This window comes from Vipera berus (assembly GCF_964194415.1).
Source record: "Vipera berus genome assembly, chromosome: 5".
In the NCBI taxonomy this organism is placed as follows: Eukaryota; Metazoa; Chordata; class Lepidosauria; order Squamata; family Viperidae; genus Vipera; species Vipera berus.
In genome coordinates, this window is record NC_138207.1 from 20,209,323 (window position 1) to 20,226,927 (window position 17,605).

General features: G+C 39.7%; 1 protein-coding gene across 1 annotated transcript in view; it reads left to right on the top strand.

Moving 5' to 3' along the window:
• SI (sucrase-isomaltase) overlaps window positions 1–17,605 on the top strand; it is a 125,835-nt gene that overhangs the window by 2,160 nt on the left and 106,070 nt on the right. Inside the window, exon 2 of the mRNA XM_081329516.1 lies at window positions 7,317–7,434. Coding sequence (XP_081185642.1) covers window positions 7,317–7,434 — 118 coding nt within the window. The remainder of the gene's footprint in view (window positions 1–7,316; window positions 7,435–17,605) is intronic.

The following is a 17,605-nucleotide window of genomic DNA, read 5'->3' on the forward strand; positions in this document are numbered from 1 at the left end:
GTGCCTGAATTTATGTCTTTCAATTAAGTATAATCCAAATATACCTAAAGCTCTGAATTCTAGGTTAAATGCACACTGGGAGCAGCTAATAGGAAAGCTGCATATGTTTCTCCAAAGTCCTGTAAAGCTATAAAACCAATCTTAAAGTTGCTGGAAAATATCCAAGTGTCCTTAATATTTTGACTGTAGTGGCATTTCTATATGTAGCATGCTGGCAATGCTTTAATTCGTTGTGGAAATCATTTGCAATGGATTTTTTTTCCTAATTTATATATACTTTTTTCATTAAAAAACAACATTTGCTTAATATTGGAATCCTCCCTGCCTTTTCTGCTTCCATTTTGTTCTAAAAAAAGGTAAAAGATAACATTTAAAGGGTCAAAAGGACAAATAAAATTTGTAGATAAAGAAAGGGGAATGAAAATTTGGAAGCCAAAATAAAGCAGCACATAATAATGAAAAGGTAATGTTTGTTCTTTAAAACACAATTAGACACATAAAAGAATAGGCTGAATGCCTGACATGCAGTAAGAGAGGAAATAAATAAATTGTCCTGGTGGAAAACAACAACACAATTTGTAAAGTAACATTGGATTTAGATGGATTACCATGCCTCTAGAGCCATTTTCAGAGGTTTGTTGAAACATTCCCATTGGCAGAAGGGAAGGTAATAAAAATCAGCCAGATAATAGATATAATCACACAAGCTTCATCTATTTTGTACACATCATGCCTGCATATTCCCCACTCCCAATAGACATTGCTGCCCTGAATGATGGGATATTCTTCAAGAAGAATTCCCTGACTATAAGGACTATTAAGGAATGGACAGCCTGTCCCTGTCTGCTGAAGTTGTGGGTGCTCCATCACTGACGCTTTTTAAAGAAAAGACTGGAGACCCTTTTGCCCAGAATGATGTGAAGATTCCTGCCTGGGCAGGAGGTTGAACTAGAAGGTGCCTCCCAACCCCATGATTTTACAAATTTTCTCTGTCCTCCAAGAACTCCATCTGAAAAGATGAGCTGACAGACAGAGGAAAGTAAGCCATCTTTATTATTGTTAGTTTGTCACATGGCCAGATGTTCAGACTGGGTTTGGCATTTTTGTCCACCTTCCCAAGGACTTGGGACAGGCAAATGTTGATGTTTGATTACCTTTAAAGGTATCATTGCAAGATGTAAGCTGTTCCAAGTAAAGCTGCTTTTTGCAATTGACTAATGGTGAATTTGTCAATGCCTATGGTGTTCAAGTGATGCTCAGTTGTTTTTGGATTTCACCTAAGTCTCAGACACCTACTACTGCAGATATTACCTTTCTTTGCTTTCTTTTTCCATAGTTGTTCTATTTCTATTTGCAGCTAGTGGACCGAAACGACCATTATCCAGACTTTTTTTGTCTTTCTTATTGACAGTTATTAAATCTGTGAGTTATGTGGCAAGTGCTTGTCTGCTTGAATTCTGAAGTCCAAGAACACTTTCACTTACTTTGTCATGCCACTGTTTCGAGTCACTCTGTGCAATATTCTTACAACAGCTTATCAAGTGGTCCACTGTTTCTTTAGCTTCTTGGCAGAGGTAACACATGCTGTCTGTTACTGTCTTCTCAATTCTGGATTTCTGTGCATTTGTTCTTCAGGCTTGGTCTCATGCAACCAGAAGTACCCCTCTGCCTCTATGTTCAACTTGCCTAATCTTAGCCACTGCCAAGTCTCTTGCTTGCTTTGTCTACTATTTTATTTTTTATTGTACAGTCCATGTATCTCTTTTCTGTTCTTCCTTTGTTCTTTGTTACAAGCCAGTTTGGTCTCACCAGTACTCAGTAAGCCTTCCTGGTATACTAGCTTGAGTGCATCTTGAGACTCAGTTTGGCAAAGGCACCAGGTGAGAAAAAGGGAGACTGGGAGTTCTAGCCATTCCTTAGGCATGAAAACCAGCTGGATGACTTTGTGCCAGACCCACTCTCTTGGCTCAACCCACCTCACAAGGTAGTTGCTGTGGGGAAAATAGGAGGAGGAAGGACCATTAGGTATGTTTGCAGATTGAATTATTTCTTAAAATAACAAAGGTAGGATATACATAAAGTAAATAATTAGAAGGATTAAAAAAATCTTAGCCAACAATTCTTATTTACATTTTCTTACTCTAACAGGTACCTATTACTGTTTATACTAATCAACAGGTGACAATCGCATTGAAAGAAAGGCAGTGATAAAAAAACATTAATACTGTTGCAGGCTACTTGAAACTCTGCTTTCTGAACCTTTATAAAATTTTAATGATTTTATACTGAGGTTCATTGCAGAAATGCTGATAAGAAAAGCAAAAGTCCAGGGAGAATAAGAAAGTGGATTGATAGTGCAGATTGTAGCATGGCAAAAAGCAAAAATGATCTACAGGTACTCTGTACTTGTATGTCTTAAATGCTGCGTGACAGAAACCTAGGATAAAAAAATTATTAATTAACTAGCCATTCCCTATCTGCAGCAGTTAAAAGTAACCAAACAATCTGCCTGTATATGCCTAACTTCAAATGACAGCCTAGTTAAAATATAATATATTACATTGATAGCAGGTCAGTATATAACAAGAGGCTACAAAATAAATGATTCCTTTCACAGAACCATCTAGCAGTCTTACGTGGAGGAAAACAAGAGCCTTTAGTGGTATGTATTTTTAAAGAAATCATGTTTGTTCAGTTTCACTAGTGTTCAAAATAGCCAGTGTATACCCCAGTTGGTGTAATTCACATAAAAAGAGAATATTAATGTGATCCTCTTTCATTTGAAACTCTGAGGACATTGTTTGGTCACCAATAACCATTCTCTACTGGAAATAATGTAGATGTAACTTGATGTCACACTGTCTTTTCTTCAAAAACATTTTCTAATACTTCATAGTTTCGGTATCTCCTCATAGGTAACCTAGCCTATAGAAAATCTGCATGTTTATCAACTATAGGATTTAAAAAAAAATCTTATATTTATGCTCAGAAAATGAAATTCAAGGGAGGAGTGTACTAAATGAATCAAAACTCTGTTTTGTAATTCTTTAGCTAAGAAATGTATGTTGTAATAACGAGAGCAGGAAATCCCTCCACATCCAAAAGCATTGTATAACTTTGCTCCCTGTTATCCTAAGGCTACTGACTCTTGAGTTGCAAAAATCTGTACAGCAGCAGAGACAGACAGAAAATTCTACCACTTTGCTTCCAGCTGGTGGTCAATCAGAGTTTTGCAGCCTTAATAATATCCTAACTAGGTACTGAGATGAGTTGTTGGAGAGAAAAAAAATGATTCCAAAATTAAGGACAAAATAAATTTCAGGAAAGAGAAATGAGACTTATAGGCATGTAGTCATGGGCCAAGATGAATGAAAGTATTGGGAAAACAAGCAAAGGGATAAAAGGGTGAAATATCCCACTTTGCAGAAATGGAAGAGTGACTATAATGTATAAAAATTGGATTTCCTTGCTGTGTTGAAATACTGTGTTGAAATGCAATATAATTTATGCTATAATTTTGCTCACATTCTTCTGTTCTTAAAGCTGTAGTCACATCCCTTAAAGTCATATATATATATATATATATATATATATATATATATATATATATATATATATATATATATATATATATTGTGTGTGTGTGTGTGTGTGTGTGTGTGTGTGTGTGTGTGTGTGTAAATTACTAACAAAGAATTAAAGGGAAACTGAGATGCATTTCTGACTCCTTAGTCGTCATCAGTCAGCTATACCCTTCTGAGATTCGAACCTGGGCTGATTGCATACAAGGCAGTGTTATTTGCCTCTAAGCCACAAGGTCCCTCTCGCTCTGTTAGCTTTTTTTCTGCAAGGGAAGATATGTTTCAAATGTTAACTATTTAGATTACCTTGCTAGGCCCCAAACATGGGGCAAATCTTTATTTCCTGTTTTCAGCCTATCTTGAAGGCTATCAAACAGGCAGTAGTCACACCGGACAATTCATATATTTGTGTAAATTACTAACAAAGAATTAAAGGGAAACTGAGATGCATTTCTGACTCCTTAGTCGTCATCAGTCAGCTATACCCTTCTGAGATTCGAACCTGGGCTGATTGCATACAAGGCAGTGTTATTTGCCTCTAAGCCACAAGGTCCCTCTCGCTCTGTTAGCTTTTTTTCTGCAAGGGAAGATATGTTTCAAATGTTAACTATTTAGATTACCTTGCTAGGCCCCAAACATGGGGCAAATCTTTATTTCCTGTTTTGTGGCTTAGAGGCAAATAACACTGCCTTGTATGCAATCAGCCCAGGTTCGAATCTCAGAAGGGTATAGCTGACTGATGACGACTAAGGAGTCAGAAATGCATCTCAGTTTCCCTTTAATTCTTTGTTAGTAATTTACACAAATATATGAATTGTCCGGTGTGACTACTGCCTGTTTGATAGCCTTCAAGATAGGCTGAAAACAGGAAATAAAGATTTGCCCCATGTTTGGGGCCTAGCAAGGTAATCTAAATAGTTAACATTTGAAACATATATATATATATATATATATATATATATATATATATATATATATATATATATATATATATATATATATATATATATATATATATATATATATATATATATATATATATATATATATATATATATATATATATATATATATATATATATATATATATATATATATATATATATATATATATATATATATATATATATATATATAATATATATATATATATATATATATATATATATATATATTATATATATATATATATATATATATATAAAAGTATTTGTCAAGGCTTTTTTGAATTATATATATGTATATACGTGTATGTGTGTGTGTGTATGTATGTATGTGTATGTGTGTGTGTATTTACACCTTATCAATACTTTATTTATGATCTTTAAACCTTCACTATAATTCATAACAGTTTGCAAGTATAGCCAAACCTGGGGGGTGGGGGGTGGGAAGAAACCACAAAGCCAATATGTTTATTTCATTGCTGAAACAGTTGAACATTTGGAATGCTTTAAAGACTACTTTAAATAAAGTTGGATAAATTCTCAATAGCAAAGAAAAAAATGTAGCTCCTCTTACCCTGTTAAGCAAAATCAAGCAAAGCAAAGGATTATCTAACTGATTCCTTATTGTTCTAAATCAGTGATGGCAAACCTTTTAGAGACCGAGTGCCCAAACTGCAACCCCAAACCCACCAATGTATCGTTGGGTGCCGGATGGGCATGGCCCATCACTACCAGATGGATTTGTAGCTGGCTGATCGGCCATACTCAGCGTGTGGTCCTCAATGGAACCACATCTACATGGAGGGAAGTATGTAGTGAGGTGCCCCAGGGCTCTGTTCTGGGCCCAGTGCTCTTCAACATCTTCATCAACGATTTGGATGAAGGGATAAATGGGGAACTCATCAAATTTGCAGACATCACCAAGCTGGCAGGAACAGCCAACCCTCCAGAAAACAGGCTTAAGATACAGGAGGATCTGGACAGACTTGAACACTAGGTGCTATCTAACAAAATTAAATTCAATGGTGAAAAAAGTAAGGTTCTACTTTTAGGCAAGAAAAACCAAATGTACAGGTATAGTATAGGTGGTACCTTGCTCAATAGTAGTAACTGTGAGAGGGATCTCAGAGTCCTAGTGGACAATCACTTCAGTATGAGCCAGCAGTGTGCTGCAGCTGCTAAAAAAGCCAACACAGTGCTAGGCTGCATTACTAGAGGGATAGAATCAAGATCACGTGAAGTATTAATACCACTTTACAATGCCTTGGTAAGGCCACACTTGGAATGCTGCATCCAGTTTTGGTCACCACGATGTAAAAAAAAAAATGTTGAGACTCTAGAAAGAGTACAGAGAAGAGCAGCAAAGATGATTAGGGGACTGGAGACTAAAACATATAAGGAATGACTGCTGGAATTGGGTATGTCTAGTTTAATGAAGAGAAGGACGAGGGGGGACATGATAGCAGTGTTCCAATATCTCAGGGCTGCCACAAAGAGGAGGGACTCAAGCTATTCTCCAAAGCGCCCAAAGGCAGGACAAGAAGCAATGGATGGAAATTAATCAAGGAGAGAAGCAACCTAGAACTAAGGAGAAACTACCTGACAGTTAGAACAATTAATCAGTGGAACAACCTGCCTCTAGAAGCTGTGAATGCTCCAACACTGGAAGTTTTTAAGAAGAGACTGGACAGCCATTTGTCTGAAATGGTATAGGGTTTTTTGCCTGAGCAGGGGGTTGGACTAGATGACCTCCAAGGTCCCTTCCAACTTTATTATTATTATTATTATTATTATTATTATTATTATTATTATTATTATTATTATTATTATTATTATTATTATTTGTATCTACGGTGTTAACGGCAGACTGAGTGGGACTAAAAAGTTCAATCAATCAATTCCAACTTTGCAAGATCTTTTTTTTTCCCCATGAGAACTTAAAATTGATTGATTGAAACTTATTTTTTGCACATGGCGGTGGAGACCTAAAGCAAAAGGGTTTTATAAAACCCAGCTAGGACTGGGGCGACAGCACACATGCCCATAGAGAAGGTGCCATAAGACTGTCTGTCAGATATGGGCATAATTCCTAAGATTACTAAGCAATCCCTATCCTTAAGTACTATATTTCAGCCAAGATGAGAACCTGCTAACATTTATTTCTTATAAATCTCAAGCTAAAGGGCTGTGGTGGCACAGTGGCTAGAATGTAGTATTGCAGGCTAATTCTGCTGACCCACTGATTGCCAGCATTTTGGCAGTTCAATCCTCACCAACTCAAGATTGGCTCAGCCTTCCGTCCTTCCGAGGTTGGTAAAAGGAGGACTCAGATTGTTGGGGGCAATATGCTGACTATGTAAACCATTTAGAGAGAGGACTGTAAAGCATTGTGAAGTGGTACATAAGTCTAAGTGCTATCACTATTGCTAAAGGGTTTTTTTTTTATTGGTAAGTTTTATTCTAGATTCTGGTTGGTTTCTTTTACCAGTTTCTGTGTATGTGTAATGTGTGCATGTACATTCAGTAAGTTTTTCTTCAATGATTGTCAACTGGAAGAAAGGGATTAACAACACAGGAAAAAAACCTACACATATAAATGTGATTTTACTTTTATTGAAAGAAGAGGTCTACATCTCAACCCTTGAGAGAAGCTTTAGTGATGAAAAATAAACCTCTTAAAATGCTGCTTTGAAAAAGGTTATTATAATTTAAAATAAACACTTAAATGTTTTCTTGCAAGTTGTGTGATAAAGTTGTGTAATTAATATCTTTTCTCTCTTTTTCTGTCTAGATGGGAAAGAAGAAATTTACTGGATTAGAAATCTCCCTGATCACTTTCTTCCTTTTGCTACTCATTGTAACCATCACTTTGATTGCACTTCTAGCAACAGGTTATTCTGGTCTTAAAGGTAATAGTTCACAATTCCTTGCCTTATAGCCAGAAGAATGCTTCAATGGGTACACAAGATCTTTTTAAATAATACTTAAATATTTCCCACATGATTTTCAGATAGGTGTGGACATCTAATCGTGCCTTAGGTTAAGCCCTTGTGTTTCTTCTGCCTTTGATCATTTACCATTTTGAAATATGAAACCCATTGGAATTAGAGTAGGGTAGGTATATTGGAGTTAAAAATTCAAAACAGAACCCATCAAAATTCTCCCCAAGTCCCAGTCTCATCTAGGTATGATGCAATTCCATCTATTTCATGAACTCCCCCCAAGTGTTAAATGGAGTCCATCAAAAGTTGTCTTGTCCATTCTAAGTCATAAAAAAGAATATTTCCCTACTTGCACCTATCCAAGATACATATATCCTCCAGTTATTCTTTTTTTCCCCTGCTATGTTCCCATATGGTTGTCTTACCTGGTCTTCACTCTCTACGTGAGACAGTCTAAAATAGTGTTTCCCTTGTTAAGTAACTAATGAGCTATAGCAATTTTACCAGCAATACAATCTGACTCACTTTCTGACCATCTTGCAATGGCATTACCTACAGGGTTGGATCAGCTTGGCAGCTATTAACCAATTTAAGCTGACTTTAGGTATCTTATAACCTTCTAGTTCTTGGGTACTGTCTCTAGTCATTATATTCTGAGCAATAGAAGAATCCAGGTACTTCAAAGTAGATTATCTAACAGTAAATATCAACCAAGTCATTAGCTGATCCTCAACTAAAGAACATGAATAGTAGCTGATCAGAGGGGGTGAAGGGGATTATGCAGGAAAACAAGAGAGTGATTTTCTTTGCCCCAGCTTCTCATGGTGCATCTCCACCCACATATGGTATTCATCAGCTATTATTCAGAGGTTATGTTTTTAAACAACAACAATAACAACAACAACATAGGTTTATTAGCTTGTCAGAAAAACAGCCCAAACCATAATTGATGGCAGAAGGACTGAATAGTAAAGTAACAGAGATAGACTCAGCTCATATAAACATCCCACAACTTGGTTGCCAGCTGTTGTACAAGATGCACTTGAAAGCGATTTGAATGTCCTTTTGAATGGTCTTGCAGAAGATCATGAACCTGGTATTCCAAAGACTATGGGATTAGCACTCCTCTGGAACAGCAATAAACCCATGTTCAGAATCACCCCAAACAGAGGCTGACAAACCAAAAGGTGCCCCCTGCAACTGTATATATCATCAGGTATATTTGCATCAGGTCTGATCCTACTCAGGTACACAAATCTGATAGGTAAAGTCTTTCTTCTTCATCTGTTGCTTTTCCAAACTTGGTCTCCTGACTGGGTGCAGAGGTGGGTGAATAGGTGGAAGGAGTTTTAAAGACTGGTTAAACTTGTGAGTCCAGTCATCCATCAAACCATTGACATTACGGCAAGCCAGAATAGAAACATTAACTGGAGATGAGCCCTCAGATCAGACATTTCAAACACGCGACATCATGTGACGTCGCACAATGTATCGGGACGGTTTTGCCATTGCGACCAATGGGGTGGGTGCGGCTTCCACATGATGTGTTCGGCCTGTAGGTCGGCAGTTTAACACCCCTGCCTTAGATGCAGTTTAGTTGTTAATGCCCTTGTATAAAACTTTTTTTTTAAAAAAAAAGGAGGGCAGGGCATTTGCTAAATGGACTGTAATGCTTAGTTACCATTTACATGTTTATTCTTATAATTTTCTTACTAGTATAGAATATATAAGATTATATTCATGTAATTAACCAAAGGAACCACTGAGAGTTAAACAATATATCTGAAGCTCTCAGGAAGCTGAAATAAATAACTCAGTTATTGCTTGATCATTGGTCCATACAAAGAGTGTCACATACAGATAAAAAGCATAAATCAACAGTGTGCATCCATTGGGCATAGGGAATCATTTAAAGCATGATTCCACATAATATATTGTCATTGTGGCAATTTTTACTATGGGTTAAATATCTACATTTGTAATTTTACTGTGATAACATTTAAAAAGCTCGCATCTCATTTAGTTATTACATCTTTCTTTCCTAGCGACATACATATGTATATACATCTAATATACTATATATAACAATGAGGGTGTGTGTGCATATATATATTCTCTCTCTCTCTCTCTCTCTCTCTCTCTCTCTCTCTCTCTCTCTCTCTCTCTCTCTCTCTCTCTCTCTCTTTATAATAATTATATATATATATAATAATATTATATTATAAATATTATATCTATATAATAATAATTATATATATATAATTATTTTGCAAAAACTGGTAATCTGGTTCACTGCACGTTTTAGACAAATTGCTTAAATGGAAGTCATTTGTTTCAACTATGCAGTGAAACAGTTGCTAGTCTCTGCAAAAGAAATGTATCATGGTAGAATAAACAGGTTATGATAAAATGCTCCCTAGATGAAAGTACATACAAAATACTCTGGGACAGAACCAAGTTATTTATTTGTATAATTGCTTTAAAATGGGTACCGTAATCAAATTATGCGGACATGTGCTTATACTAACAGAATATGTAGTCTTCAGAATAACATTATTGCATTTTATTGAGCAGAAAAAAAGAAATATATATTAAACACAAGTAACATTCATTTATATTATATCATTTATTTATAACATTTATTTAAACTATTTGTTTCCAAAAAATGTAATCAATAAAACAATATATTAATTCACTTTTTCTGTGCAATGTATATTATGTAATTGAACATAGCCTGGAAGTGTAAGAAGTAGAATGTTTTAAAAATAGACATGATACAGTTATCAATAGAGTGATGATATTTATTTATTTATTGTAATGGTACTGAGGTCAAAGGCTGACTTAATGACAGGCTGTAGGAGTAGTTGAAAACTTGTTTGGTATAGTAATTAAAGGCACCAGATATAAACCAGAAGACTGAATTCTACTCCTGCCTTGGATACAAAACTGGGTGACTTTGGACCTGTAACTCTCAGCCCTAGAAAGGAAGCAATGGCCAGCCACTTCTGAAATCTTGCCAAGAGAACTTTGGGCACTAGTCCAGCTAGTCACTGGGAGTTAACACTGACTGGAAGGCCAAATGAAAAATATATAGCTTGTATTTGTATGTTGGTATGGGCTCAGGAGTTATTGATGCCAGAGAGAATGTTGGAGTTGCAAGTTTATGTGGCAGAAATTGGAGTGAGAGTTGAACATTGACTGGAATGGGAAGAATGCCTTTCTGGACTATAAGTGTCCAGCTGCGTGTAGTATTAGACTTCAGATTGGATTGGATTGGATGGATGGATTTATTAAATTTATATGCCACCCTTCTCCCTAAGGACTCAGGGCGGCTCACAACAATAAAATTTAAGAGACATAAAATACAAAAATTAAAAAAGAATTAAACAATGAATATAAGAAATACGGGACAATTTACACAATAAAAACAAAATTAAAAACCATGGTCAGTCCAGGCCCGCTTGTTGGAACAACCATGTCTTCAGGTCACGGCGGAAGGATTGAAGGTCAGGGGCCATCCACAGCTCCAGAGGCAGTTCATTCCAGAGGGTTGGCACGCCTACAGAGAAGGCTCTCCCCCTGGGGGTCACCAGCCGGCATTGCCTGGCCGACGGAACCCTGAGGAGGCCGACTCTGTGGGAGCGAACTGGGCGATGGGAGGTTGACATTGGCAGCAGGTGATCTCGCAAGTACCCCGGGCCTAAGCCATGTAGGGCTTTAAAGTTAATTACCAGCACCTTGAATCGCAGCCGGAGGGCAACTGGAAGCCAATGAAGCTCGCACAGGAGAGGTGTAACATGGGAGTATCGAGATACTCCCATAAGCACCTGTACCAGCTGAAGCCTCTGGGTGCACTTCAAGGGCAGCCCCATGTAGAGAGCATTGCAGTAATCCAGGCGAGAAGTGACAAGGGCGTGGGTGACCGTGCATAGGGCATCTCGGTCCAAAAAGAGACGCAACTGGCGCACCAGGCGAACCTGTGCAAAGGCCCCCCTGGTCAAGGCGGTTAGATGATCTTCCAGGTTAAGCCGTGAATCCAGGAGGACACCCAAGTTGCTGGCCCTTTCTTAGGGGGGCAAGAGCTCTCCCCCCATCAAAAGAGATGGAACATGTTGGACAATGTGAGATGCCGGTATCCACAGCCACTCGGTCTTGGAGGGGTTCAGCCTGAGCCTATTCCTTCCCATCCAGACCCACACCGCCTCCAGGCACCAGGACAACATGTCAAGGGCATCACTGGGTTGGCTCAGGGTGGAGATAAACAACTGGGTATCATCCGCATATTGGTGATACCTCACCAAGCGGCTTCATATAGATGTTAAACAGGAGGGGGGAAAGAACTGACCCCTGAGGTACCCCACAGGAAAGGGGCCTCGGGGTAGATCTCTGTCCCGCCTGCCACTACAAACTGCGAATGGCCCGAGAGGTAGGAGGAGAACCACCGTAAAACAGTGCCTCCCACTCCCAATCCCTTGAGCTGTCGTAGCAGGATACCATGGTTGATGGTATCAAAAGCCGCTGAGAGGTCAAGTAGGACCAGGACAGAAGAGCAACCCCTGTCCCGGGCCCGCCAGAGATCATCTACCAGTGCGACCAATGCCATTTCCATGCTGTAGCTGGGTCTGAAACCAAACTGGTATGGGTCCAGATAGTCCGCTTCATCCAGGAAATGTGGAAGCTGACGTGTCACAACACTCTCAACAACCTTCGCTACAAAGTGAAGGTTGGAGACAGGACAATAGTTATTTAACAAGGCCAGGTCCAGAGCAGGCTTCTTGAGGAGGGGCCTCACCACCTCCTCTTTTAAGGCGGAGGGGAAGAAACCCTCTGTCAATGAAGCATTGACAACTGCCTGGAGTCAGCCCCCTGTCACCTCCCCAGCAGCCAAAACTAGCCAGGAGGGACATGGGTCCAATAAACAGGTTGTAGTGCTCAGTCTATGCATGATCCTGTCCACATCTTCCAAAGACACAGGGTCAAACTCACCCCAAATGGTAAAACCAAGACCTCCCCTCTCCACCCCGTCAGATTCTGCCCAGTCAGAGTCCAAACCAGTCCAGATCTGAGCGATTTTGTCCTGCACATACTGTACAAATTCCTCAGCCCTACCTTGCAAGGGGTCATCCCTCGGTCACTGATTAAGCAGTGAGCAGGTCACTCTAAACAAGGCGGCTGGGCAGTTATCTGTGGATGCAATGAGAGTGGAAAAGTAAACATGCTTTGCCACTTCCATCACCACTAGGTAAGACTTAAGTTCTTAGCTGTGTTCGATCAGATTCGGATCTGCTGGACCTCCAACAGCTCTCTAGGCGTCTTTTCCAGTGCTTCATCTCTCAGAATCCCTCGGTAAACCAGGGGGACACCCGGGTTCTGTGACGGGTCAGAGGCCGCAAAGGCACAACTTGATCCAAGGCTCCAGCAGCCTCTCTCTCCCAGGCCGCCACTAGGGCCTCGGCAGAGTTGTGGGCAAGGGAAGCAGGAAATGTCCCAAGCTACGTCTGGAACCTCTCAGGGTCCATCAGGTGCCTGGGGCGGAACCACCCAGTCGGTTCCGCCTCCCAGTGGCGGGGGGTGGTGTACTGAAAGTCTAGTCAGAGAAGGAAGTGATCGGACCATGACAGGGGTTGGATGGTTAAATCTCCCCTACCCAGACCATTAATCCACTGCCCAGAGATAAAAACCAGGTTGAGTGTGTGCCCTCCGTTATGAGTCTGGTCCTGAATTATTTGAGTCAGGTCCATGGCCGTCATGGAGGACATGAACTCCTGAGCCAACTCAGATGCCTCACCCATGGAAGGCAGATTGAAGTCCCCCAGAACTATGAGCCTGGGGAACTTAATCGCCAACCCGGACAAGACATCGACAAGTAATCAAGAGATAATCAACTGTTAAATACTCTTGCAGTAGGCTGCTTTCACTAGTAGAATTAAATATGTTTGTTGTCAGGATGGACATGGTGTTTTATATATGGTCAGGTTCATTTTTCATCAGAAGAAAAAGTGGCCTAGGAATGCTTTGCCTTTGGTATGTTGAAGCCACTTGCACCCAGGCTGCAAGTGGTCCCAGCCATGTTGGTCTTTTGTAGATTATGAAGATCTAGCTTTTCTCTGGGGCATCAAGTCAGGGTGGTGAATGGAACAGCTTTAATACTGAATGATTCTGGGCTGGGTCTTTTGGGAAGGCTGATTTTGTTTTAAAGGTATGTAAGCTGCTCAGAGTTGAAATTTGAGAGTTGGATTGTTATCTTAATAGAAATAAACAAATAAGCAAACAAGCTCTAGCAGCATTTAGTCTGCAATCCAGAACTAATTTAAGTATCAGTCACTCAATGTACTGGATTTAATTCAGACTTAGTCATTAGTAATTCAGATATTCTGGCTTCCAGTTTGTGCATGTGGCGCTTCTGGACTCAAAGGAACAGTCCGCTTCCAGCCATCCGTTTCTTTCTTTTTTGGAGAACCCTGAAAAGGGTCAAAAATTGCCCTGGAGGGGTGATTACCATGATGAGGCCTTCCCTGTGATCGCGTAAGGGCAGCAGCCCTCTGCTTGAACCCGGGACAATCTTCTCTGGCCCGAAGAAAAGACTGGCCATAAAGGTGGCCGTTAACTAAACCACTCCCTGCCAAAAGCCAAAAGCACTACCTAGCACCAAGAAGCAATCTGGAGGACCTGGGAGAGCCTTTACCTTTCCTATTCCCTTAGGCATCTTCCGGTGGGACTTTCCTGAAAATCTATTTCCCCATTTTTTGAGAAAATGGTGAATATCTACTCTGGGAACAAATCTTAAAGCCATAAAGCTTTATAAGAAACTTAATTAATTCAGCAAAGAAATTAAGCAATTTCATCTGTATCTAGTAAAAAGCTCATATTTTTTGCTGGGGATCCACTATCCTATTTTCTGTCTAAGATGTGAATTAAGGAAAAAATTGGACTAATGCTACAAAAGTTCTATATTAATTTGGGGAAAAAAGAAAGTTTTTACATTGCATTTTATATGTTATTGATGACATCTTCTGGCGAAACGTGGTACAGCAACTAAATTTCTTTTTTTGTTGTTGTTGTGAGAGCTGACTGAATAACAGAGCTGTCCTTGACATTGTTTTTAAAGATAAGTGTGGGAACACCTGGCACTGAAAACAACTCTTTCAGAGGTGGATAATTCTTATTAAAATAGCCTCCATGGAAGATTTAACTGCAAACAATAATGAAATGGAAGAATATATCCCACCACTTGACTATACACTGATACTGGACACAATTTTGGCAATGACAGAGCAAATCAAAGCCAAATTGCAAGAAAAATCTGACAACTCAAAGCCACCAAATCAAATTTCGACTTTAAATGAGGAAATGATAATCCAAAACCAAATAGAAGAAGTGGAAAGTAACACTAAAATAGGAGACTTCAAAGAACAACAAATGCAACCTACAAAAAATCTTAAAGTCCAAACTTTAATGGCAACTACAAAACTTACAACTCAGAAAGCAACAGCACCTGAAGAAAGCAATACTAAGATTGAAGACACTAACCGCCTTCAAATACACTATACTGAGAGTTCAACTAATCAAATGACAGCTATAACACCAGCTACTACTTTCTACCTAACCCAGATAGAATTGGAAGAAGAAAAAGACTTGACTGATATAACAACAACTCTATTACATCAATCATCAAAAACTGAATTACCAAAGCAAAACTACAATGGTTACAAAGGAGACATTTTCCTTGCAAAATTGACATTTGGATACGCTCCCTGGATTCAAATAAGGGGTATAGGAAAAAAGGGAGATACATTTGAGAATTTAAACATGCCAAAAGGGAAGCCCGATTGGCACAAAAGGAAGGCAAGAGTTAGATTTAAAAAACTGAATTTGTTTCTTTTTTGGGATTCCTAAAGATAGAGTACAAAAATATTTTTCATGGATTAAGTGGAATCTCTAAAAATATAACTGATTTTACATTTAGGTTTTAGATCTGTAAGGGAAAACAAAACTATATTATAGAATCTAGAATTTTATATATAAAAGATAGTATTTTAATAATTGTTGAACAGTTAAGACAAAAGATATCTTTTTAATAATTGGTGATTTGTTAAAATGAAAACTAGACTTTAATGGTAAAACATAAGACTGTTTTGTAATGAACAATGTAACTTTTGTAGACAAGAGAATTATTCTTTATTGAAATAGGGAATTGTGGGTTACCCAAAAATTAAGCTTTCTTTTGTATTTTAAAGGCTATTCTAGAATAATCTATTGCAATTAGATAAAATTTAAAAACAGGATATTGATATGTATTAGTGAAAATATATTGAAAATTTTGTTAATTGACTAGGTTACAACTAGAAGTGTATTAACTTGACTATTTTGACTATGTGATAACTAAAGGAATCAGAGAGGGAATCCCTGTTGATGCAACCTGAACTATTTACAACTTGTTATTTGTTATTTTGAACTACCCAACCACCATATTGCTTCACAAATCAAGATCACGTGAAGTACTAATACCACTTTACAATGCCTTGGTAAGGCCACACCTGGAATACTGCATCCAGTTTTGGTCACCATGATGTAAAAAAGATGTCGAGACTCTAGAAAGAGTACAGAGAAGAGCAACAAAGATGATTGGGGGACTGTAAGCTAAAACATATAGGGAACAGTTGCTGGAATTGGGTATGTGTAGTTTAATGAAGAGAAGGATGAGGGGGGACATGATAGCAGTGTTCCAATATCTCAGGGGCTGCCACAAAGAAGAGGGAGGCAAGCTATTCTCCAAAGTGCCTGAAGGCAGGACAAGAAGCAACAGATGGAAACTAACCAAAGACAGAAGCAACCTAGAACTAAGGAAAAATTTCCTGACAGTTAGAACAATTAATCAGTGGAACAACCTGCCTCCAGAAGTGGTGAATGCTCCAACACTGGAAGTTTTTAAGAAGAGACTGGCCAGCCATTTGTCTGAAATGGTATAGGGTTTCCTGCCTTAGCAGGGGGTTGGACTAGATGACCTCCAAGGTCCCTTCCAATTATTATTATTATTATTATTATTATTATTATTATTATTATTATTATTATTATTATTATTATTATTATTATTATTATTATTATTATCATTATTATTATTATTATTATTATTAGTAGTAGTAGTAGATGTAAATATTAAAAAAATCAATAAAACTTGTATATATATATATATATATATATATATATATATATATATATATATATATACACACCGTATATACTTGAGTATAAGCCGACTCGAGTATAAGCCGAGACCCCCAATTTCACCCCCCAAAACTGGAAAAAGTTGTTGACTCGAGTATAAGCCGATCCGCATTTCTGCAAGCCTCTGCCGCCAGCAGAGGCTCGATCCACCATTTTGCAAGCCTGAATACACAGGAATACCCTGTGTGGCCGCGGCTCTCGGGGAAGCCCTGGCTGTCAGCTTCCTCGCTCCACGCTGCCATTCGGGGCCCGCACGTTCCCCGGGCAAATCACGGTGCCCAGCAGGCGAGGAAACACGCCCGCTCCAGTCGCCCCCCCTTCCCTCAGGAGACGCGAAGCAAGTGACCGCCCGGAGCTTACCGAGGACTTGCTTCGGTGCTTCCAGGATCGCGCGCACCTCTCCCAAGCCGCCGCCGTCCGGAGACCTGCCGAAGTTTGGGGAGGTTTGGGGAGGTGCGTGCGCACCTCCCCAAACCTCCCCAAACGTCGGCAGGTCTCCGGACCTCTGCGCCCTGCCTGCCTGCTTCTTTCCGCAGCGGAAAGAAGCAGGCAGGCAGGGCGCGGAGGAACGGAGACCCGGCGACGTTTGGGGAGGTTTGGGCGCCTCCCCAAACGTCGCCGGGTCTCCGTTCCTCCGCGCCCTGCCTGCCTGCTTCTTTCCGCTGCGGAAAGAAGCAGGCAGGCAGGGCGCGGAGGAACGGAGACCTGCCGACGTTTGGGGAGGTTTGGGCGCCTCCCCAAACCTCCCCAAACGTCGCCGGGTCTCCGTTCCTCTGCGCCCTGCCTGCCTGCTTCTTTCCACAGCGGAAAGAAGCAGGCAGGCAGGGCGCGGAGGAACGGAGACCTGCCGACGTTTGGGGAGGTTTGGGCGCCTCCCCAAACCTCCCCAAACGTCGCCGGGTCTCCGTTCCTC